The sequence below is a fragment of the Engraulis encrasicolus genome, chromosome 13 (genome assembly GCF_034702125.1).
Source record: "Engraulis encrasicolus isolate BLACKSEA-1 chromosome 13, IST_EnEncr_1.0, whole genome shotgun sequence".
Classification (NCBI taxonomy): domain Eukaryota; kingdom Metazoa; phylum Chordata; class Actinopteri; order Clupeiformes; family Engraulidae; genus Engraulis; species Engraulis encrasicolus.
This window is the reverse complement of record NC_085869.1, coordinates 2684585-2693073: the sequence shown is the minus strand read 5'-3', so window position 1 is coordinate 2693073 and position 8489 is coordinate 2684585. Positions and strand designations below refer to the sequence as shown.

Sequence of the window (8489 nt, the reverse complement as noted above, 5' to 3'; positions counted from 1 at the left end):
CAGACCAAACAACAGAAGCAACAAAAGCCGCAATCAGAAAACATAATTGCCAGAGGGCAGGCATCGCCCTGTGTTGATTTTGTTACACAGCAGGGAATTGTTTCTGTAGAGGTGTGTACCCAATTCTTAACGGTGCTTATTTTGGTGCGGTGCTCTGATTATTGTATTTAACCATCCACTTACTTTTAGACTCTGATTGCTGAAGAGCTCTTCGGAAACTTTGCAGGCGACCAGCGCGTTGGGAAGGTCGGTGACTTGCACGTCAACAGTGGCCACTTCATCGTCTCTGTCGTTTTCCATGATGTATATCGATTCACACGGACGAAAATTCAAAGCTTGCTTAGATGGCGACGTACAAATGTACTGTAGCCTAGGTTTCCTGGTAGTTTAGGTCTTCAGACAGCTGGCCTAGGGCAGTTATTTATTTTTAGTGGTGGTGACCCCTCCTCTGAACAAGCAAATTGGAGACAGACGATCGAGGACTCACTTTATCTTAGAGACAGTAGATAAGGCAGAAACACTGGCTTATAAAAAAATGGAGTCGATAACACCCCATTACAGTATAACAAGTATAAGAGCTAAACAAATGTATTTATTGCCTCACATAACTGCTTTTCAGCTCCTCACATTTGTAAACCATCGAGGATCATTGCAGCTGTCAGGACAGACACGGAAGCAACAAAGCGAGTGTCAGCCTGTCAGCTATGTTCTGGACAGCGAGGTTTGAATACTGCCACCTAGCGTAGTGGAGTGTAAGATAAGCAGTCAACTTGTGTCAAATTTCGCCATCCATAGGCAGAAATAGAGACTGCAGCCCATTCTCAAAATATTGAAAGACATGGAAATGATAGACAGCAAGTAGGCTATCGTACCATCAGAGATGTCGCCACTACAATACATCAAGGAACTGACGCCACATGTGGTTTAACATCAATGTATAAGGTGCTTTCTTCCTCGAACTGAGCTTTATTGGTAAAATTTATTATTAATGAGTCTGTTTAAAATGTTACAAGAGAAACAATGCTAAACAGGCAATCTATCACAATGATAGGCCTAGCCTGACTCATGGGGATGCAAACATCCAGCAAGCCTATTTCTGGATTTCACAACATTAAATCATGCTGAAGGACAATGCAGTATGTTGATAGGCCTACCTGTCAGTGGAACTCTGTAGGCCTAGTCATGGAAAAGACTGATTGCTACGGCACAACATCGTTATACTGATTCTAGTAATACTACATACATTACAACTATAACCTTGGTCATTGCCATTCAATTTCCCCTCGGGATTAATAAATAATATACTCTTCTCTACTCATCTTCTGATCACAAAGTTGCTTAAGAAAGTAAAACCAGAGATATTTGCCTATAGGCTATTGTCATATATTCTCTGTAGTAAAACACAACAGGGCTATGCCTAGTAGCATCACAGTGGCATCAATGTGATTGGCTCCCATCAATTCTCTGGCAATGCATTCCCATTGGCTGCGGGATGCCCTTGGGGATCCACCTGCAGGTTAGGGACCTGCTGCCTTGGTTACCAGCATCACCTGGTCAGGTGAGAGGGTTCGTTGTTATGTGCACCAAACTATGTGGCCAAACACACAGTGTGGATTGCTCTCCTGTATCAGAGGAGCACTTTAAACATTTGCACTCCTCCAGGAAGCGAATAGTCTACGTTATATTACCAAGCCTAAAAAGTTTCAAGAAATCAGCGATCATTGCTGTGGGTGAAGATAGTCGGGAGGCTATACTTGTGTTTTAGCCATAAGAGAGAGAGAAAAAAGATGGACGGCTGTTGGGCCTGGTGTAAAACATCTGAGAAGCAAAATGAAGAAGAAGAAGAAGAGAGGAAAGAGGGCACGGAGGAAGAAAAGGAGAAAGAGAAGCCAAAAGAACCCAAAATAAAGTAAGTGGACTTACTATTCTAATATTTTATTATTATTATTATTTTTATTACATATACTATTATTATTCTTGTTATTAATAGTATTATTACATAACAGTGCCCAAAATCCACAACTGTAACCAGGTTACTAATGTAGTAATGTTACTAATGTAACTAATGTACAGCCTCTTCCGCCAACTCTGCTAATTGTTACGTAATGACAGTGACAATTTCAGCAGCTGAAAAAAAGAGGTGTGTTATGGAAATGGGAAGTACAATAGTGGGATAACGCTCTCTCTCTCTCTCGCTCTCTCTCTCTCTCTCTCTCTCTCTCTCTCTCTCTCTCTCTCTCTCGCTCTCTTTCTCCCTCTCAGTCTCCACTACATATGGTTTGTAATTATATGGCTTAAAGTTGTAATCTGACCTGGTGGGAAATGACACAATAAATGAGTGGTTAGATCTCTCTCTCTCTCTCTCTCTCTCTCTCTCTCTCTCTCTCTCTCTCTCTCTCTCTCTCTCTCTCTCTCTCTCTCTCTCTCTCTCTCTCTCTCTCTCTCTCTCTCTCTCTCTCTCTCTCTCTCTCTTCACTGTAGTTGGAGAAACTGGCAGAACTGGGTAGTGGATCCGTCTGGGGAGTTCTACTACCACTGGCTCCAGGTGATGACGCTGCCCATCTTCTACAACTGGGTCATCATTATATGCAGGTATATAAGGCCAACACACGCACGCAGGCACACACGCGCGCACACACACACACACACACACGCACATGCACATGCACATGCACATGCACATGCACACGCACACACACACACACTACCTTCATAATGTTATCTTTTACATCCCGCACTGAATCCTAAAAACAAGCTAGAAATGAAAAAAAAAAAATCCTGGATCCGGAGTGTTCACCACCAAAACGTAATCACTTTTTCCTTGTGTCATTTCCAACAACTCCACACATTTTCATCAAAATCTGTGCAAAACTTTTGAGTTATCCTGCTGACAGACAGACAACCATACAAACCAACCAATGGTGCAGAATGGAGGTAACAAACAAGACTAAACAAACAAACCAACAAACAAACAAACAGCATCTATTGGTATATCCAAACCCGACCAGTGTTGCAACTAGTTCTCTATGGAGCTGATCTCACATTAAGCACACACTGAGCAAGTTTCATATATATTTTCCATATGGGTGTACTCATTTCTACACATTTTCTAAGTTTTCTATATATTTCCCTATGGGCATCCTCATGTCTGTTTTCCAGGGCCTGTTTCTACTCTATTCAGGAGACCTTCCTGGTTGCCTGGTTGACTCTGGACTACATTGCTGATGTCTTCTACATGATGGACATGACCGTGAGGGGCCGCACAGGTAAACTAAATAAATAAAACATTAATTACGATTTTTAAAGAGTCCGAGGATGGATCCTTTTTTTGAGAGTCATGTGAAGATAAATATCACTCAAAATTGCACAAAATATAGCTCATCTGCAGCATCTATCAATGTATTTCTATACACATCAGGGCTTAACACTAACACACGCCAGGTAGCCAAATGCGGGTGAAAGTCGGCGTTGGCTAGTAGATACCGAAGGTTCACTAGCCATTCTGGCGGGTCCGTCACTATTCTAAATGATGAGGCACCGCATTTTGTAGTTTTTTCCCTCGGACCGTCTTTGCTACAAACGCAATGCAATGCGATTTCGCGAGCCTACAATACCCATGAAGCACCTGTGTCACGTGTCACCTGTGTCTCACGCATGAGAGGAATCTGATAGAGCTAGTCTTGCGAATATGAGTGGCAGCAGCGAGCTACCGGCACATCAGCGCGCGTTTGGAAATGTCACTGAAAACCTTCACGTGAAAATAAAGTAGCGAAGTTCATCTCAACTGACCTGTTTTGGGATCTGTCATTAGTACAATGCATAGTAGTAGTGGGCATTAAAATGACCAAGGCGATAGGAGAACACCTCAGTCTTGTGAAAGTCTTGAGACTAATTAGCGCAGTGATAAGACAAGGACACATGCGGCATTAATAATGTTCGGTTTAAATCATTTTCTGATTTGCCTGTATATCTTCATACCTTAATATTCCTCCATGTTTCTTGTGCCGTTGTTCCCGACTGTCAAACGGGGCTTAAACAACGCGCAGTAGTAGCCTTCCAGACTGCACAAATCATGTCCCATGTCCCTTCGCATGTGCCCATCTTGCCTTGCGTCCGTTTATATTTTAAACAACTCAATATTAAACGGAATGAAAGGAAGTCGTAGCTCCTTCTGTAGTTACCGGCCGCAAATGTGTGTGCCTTCTAGTGGATAGCCTACTTTTATGAGAAAATATTCCAGAAGAGGTGTTATTCCACATCCATGACCGAGGACATGCGAAGCTTGGCAATGACTTTGCACTATCTACTTTGTGCATCGAAAGTGCCCTTCAGATCAAAGACGGAAATATTTTGCTCTCATGTAGCTTACATTTGTGCCCTTCCACAACACTGTGCTTGGTGTTTCTGCACAGCTATGCCATTACTCAGATAAGTTAATCTGTTCTTATAGCATGCATGCATGCATGGACCAGTTAATAACAATTCTAGTTATTAGGCCCTATATTATATTATATTAGGCTATATATTATATTATATTATATTATATTATATTATATTATAGGCTATTATATTATATTATATTATATTATGTTATATTATCCTACATTACATTATTACAGCCTATTATATAATTCATTAAAGCTGCTATGATGGTTAAGAAAATTATGGCTAGTGAAAAGGCCCAATGGCTAGTGAGTCAGGAAAACCACTAGCCAAAATGGCTGGTAAGCGAAAAAGTTAGTGTAAAGCACTGATACACATGTATGTAGGATCAGGGTTCTAAATGAACAACAGCCAACCAGCCCAAATATCAGTTTGGCTGGAAGAAAAGACCAACATACTAGTCACTCTTAACCATTATTAAGTGTGGGCTTGGCTAGTAAGATTAAAACCTGCCATTTTGTCTGGCCCTGTGTAGGATGTATTCATCTATGTACAAACCCCAACTCCGATGAAGTTGGGACGTTTGGTAAACAGTGAATAAAATCAAAATGCTATCATTTTCAAAACATTCAATCTATTCATTAGATGGAGAATAGTGAAAAGACAACATATTAAGTGTTAAAACCGAGAAAAAATATTGTTTTGGGGGACATATGTACTCATTTCTAATTTGATAAATCCAACACGTCTCAAAAGAGTTGGGACGGGGATCAGTGAAATTTAGTAAACATCCAAATAAGATAAAACAACAAAGAAGAACATTTCAAAATGAATTGTACTGACGGACAATATAGGTGTCCAGGTATAAGATCATCACAGAGAGGCTGAGTCACTCAGAATTAAAGATGCAAAGGGAATAATTACCATAGTTATTACATACATTTTTGAATTCCCTTTGATTTACCATGATTGAGTGTATATAAGACATATTTCTGTTCATAAAATCATTGTATAGGTTCATGACATCATGAAATATATATTGGCTGTAGTCTCACTCTAATTCCTGGAGTGCTAGAGCTATTGAAAATTGACCATATTAAGAATGCTTAATGCGTGCAAATGATACAGGGGTGTAACATTCTCCTAAGCACCTGAGCTCACTTGAAATAAACCCAGAAGACATGGGAAACCGTCCTTTGCTTACAGAAGTCAGCATAAGTTGTAGAAGTCCATTCTTTTTGACAATAATAGAGCATTGCACATCCTGTGCTACAGTGAAAATGGACCATCCAACTTGTGTTAGTGCTAACTTCAAAAGTCAGCCTCCATGATGGCATGCGGGTGCAGTAGTGCATTGGTTAAGATGTTCTCACTCATCTGTAGAGTTAAATATAGTGCTGAATGGTATAAATGGGTTTTAAACAGCATGAAAAGCCACTCATGCATTATATTTTGAAGGGAGATCTTCGATTACTGCCACATAGTAAGGTCAAATTGCATTCTCTACTATGTTTTAACAGTTTGGCTCCATCATAAGGACCAGCAGGTGATAAAATGGTGGGTTTTTGGTCAAGACCTGTCACACTGTAAGCACTACAGAGAGGAAAACATTGCAAAACATGACAAGGAATACACCCACCATTTAAGCTGGTGAAATCATGTCCAAGATAGGAATTAACACTGTTTTTTATATAAAATCATCTCATCGGTTAATGTATTTAACTGTTAAGTGTTGTCTTTTGTTTTGTTTTTAGTCTTCCTTGACATTTGCTGCCATTTATTGTCCCCGTCCCAACTCTTTTGAGACGTGTTGGATTTATCAAATTAGAAATGAGTACATATGTCCCACAAAACACTATTCTCCATCTAATGAATAGATTGAATGTTTTGAAAATGATAGCATTTTGATTTTATTCACTGTTTACCAAACGTCCCAACTTCATCGGAGTTGGGGTTTGTATGTCATTATGTGTTTGTCTGTTTCTCTCAATGTCTGCTTTACAGGTTTCCTGGACCAGGGTATCCTGGTGCATGAGGTGTCTCGCCTGGCCAAGCGCTACCTCCTCTCCCGCAGCTTCCTCTTGGACTTGGCATCAGTACTGCCCACTGACCTGCTCTACCTCAGGCTGGGCGTACACACGCCCCTGGTGAGGATAGAATAGAATAGAATAGAATAGAATAGAATAGAATAGACTATATTGTCATGCAAGCATGTCATGTCTTTGATCTCACCATATAAACACATAAATGGACATCCATTCCATTGCTCAAAACATAAATACATTACATACAGTACATTATTGTATATATCCCTCCCTCCCCCTCCCGGATTGTGTTTGTGTGTGTGTTTAGTATAGGCTATGTGTGTGGGCAGCATTGGTCTAAACCGGCTTCTCTGTGCCTGTCATCTGTGTGTATTCTTTTGTGTGGTTGTGGGTGTGTGAGTGTGCACACGCATGTGCGTGCATGTGAATGTGTGTGTTTATCATGTTAGGTCCGCTTGAATCGCTTGCTGCGCACTCGTCGTATGTCGGAGGCCCTAGACCGCATGGAGACGTGTACGGCGTACCCCAACACCTTCCGCATCGCCAAGCTCATGCTCTACATCTTCGTGCTGATACACTGGAACGCCTGCTTCTACTTCGCCCTGTCACGCTACGTCGGGTTCGGCAGCGACCGCTGGGTACGCACAGGCACACATTTCACTTCTTTATTTGTTGTAAGGAAACAAAGAAAGTTGGCGTCTGCGCCTTGAACTTAGGATCGCTTGTTGCTTGGTGCGACTGCTCACCAAAAATAGTGATACTAGGACAGTCAAAAAGATGAGGCGCACACAAGGCTTGCAGGTTCAAAAAGTGTATTGTGTCCTACAAATTAACAAAAGAAGTCAACGGAAAATATCTGGAGCTTCGGCAGCGACCGCTGGGTACGCACTGGCACACATTTTACTTCTTTATTTGTTCTTTATTTGTTTAAAATAGGGTTTCTCTACAGACACAAATTTAGCAGTTGCAGGGGTACTCAGAAAAGATCTAGACAATGGAAACCCCACTAAGTATTTTGTCCACGGGGAAGGTTTTTATGGGTAGACGCAGCACCTTCTTCAACCCCAAATGTGTCGAAGATATTGAACGATATTTCAACAGGGTTTTGGCACTTACTTTTGAGAACCCAAGCATCCATAACCCTCTAGTGGCCAGCCTGTGCACATGGCCTAGACCAGTGGTTCTCAACTGGAACAGTTTTGGGACCCACCATTTTCCGCTCTCATTCGGTCGCGACCCAATTTTTTTAGCGTTCAGGTCAATTCAATGCAATTCTCAAAATGTAACCAAGACTCGAATGACTGGTTGCACGCTATCTATCTCGCATAAACATTCAGATTGTATCTATGACAACAGATGACACGGAGTTCACTAGCCTATCAATAAAAGTTGTATATTGTTGCAGGAAAAGTTGGATTTTTTTTTTTTTTAGAATTATGTTTTTTTTACACCAAGGCTCCGCGACCCACCCATGACCCCTCCGCGACCCACTTTTGGGTTGCGACCCACCAGTTGAGAACCACTGGACTAGACTACCCAATATTACTGTAGCACCAGCACTCTAACCATTGAGCCATGGCTGTATATGGCCTTGCTTTAGCCCTCCAGGTGTACCCCAACATTATGTGGTCCGAGTTGGCCTCCATGCATCTCTCAAATGGTGTGTTGCCACCTGAGTTGCCTCCGAGTGTATACCTTTTCCTCCAGGTGTACCCCAACACCTTGTGGCCCGAGTTCACCTCCATGCAGCGCCAGTAGTTCCTCTTCTTCTGGTTCTTAAATAGTCCCTTAGAGCATCAATCCTGAGTTTAGTTAACAAGTGTTATATTTTCCCCCAGGTGTACCCCAACATCTTGCGGCCAGAGTTTGCCTCTATGCAGCGGCAGTACTTCCACTGCTTCTGGTTCTGTGGTTTAGTTAGCTGCCACTCACCTGCTACATTCTTACACAGCTGAGTTGATAATGAGCATTATATTTACCCCACCAGGTGTACCCCAACATCTCGCGGCCGGAGTTTGCCTCCATGCAGCGCCAGTACTTCCACTGCTTCTGGTGCTCTTG

The 8489-nt window shown here is 41.9% G+C and overlaps 1 protein-coding gene across 1 annotated transcript in view; it reads left to right on the top strand.

The window, feature by feature from the left end:
• Window positions 1-1849: 1849 nt before the first annotated feature.
• Window positions 1850-8489, top strand: part of cnga4 (cyclic nucleotide gated channel subunit alpha 4) — a 15193-nt gene continuing 8553 nt past the window's right edge. Inside the window, exons 1-5 of the mRNA XM_063212986.1 lie at window positions 1850-1909; window positions 2482-2592; window positions 3160-3266; window positions 6388-6530; window positions 6878-7066. Coding sequence (XP_063069056.1) covers window positions 2549-2592; window positions 3160-3266; window positions 6388-6530; window positions 6878-7066 — 483 coding nt within the window. The 5' untranslated portion in view covers window positions 1850-1909; window positions 2482-2548. The remainder of the gene's footprint in view (window positions 1910-2481; window positions 2593-3159; window positions 3267-6387; window positions 6531-6877; window positions 7067-8489) is intronic.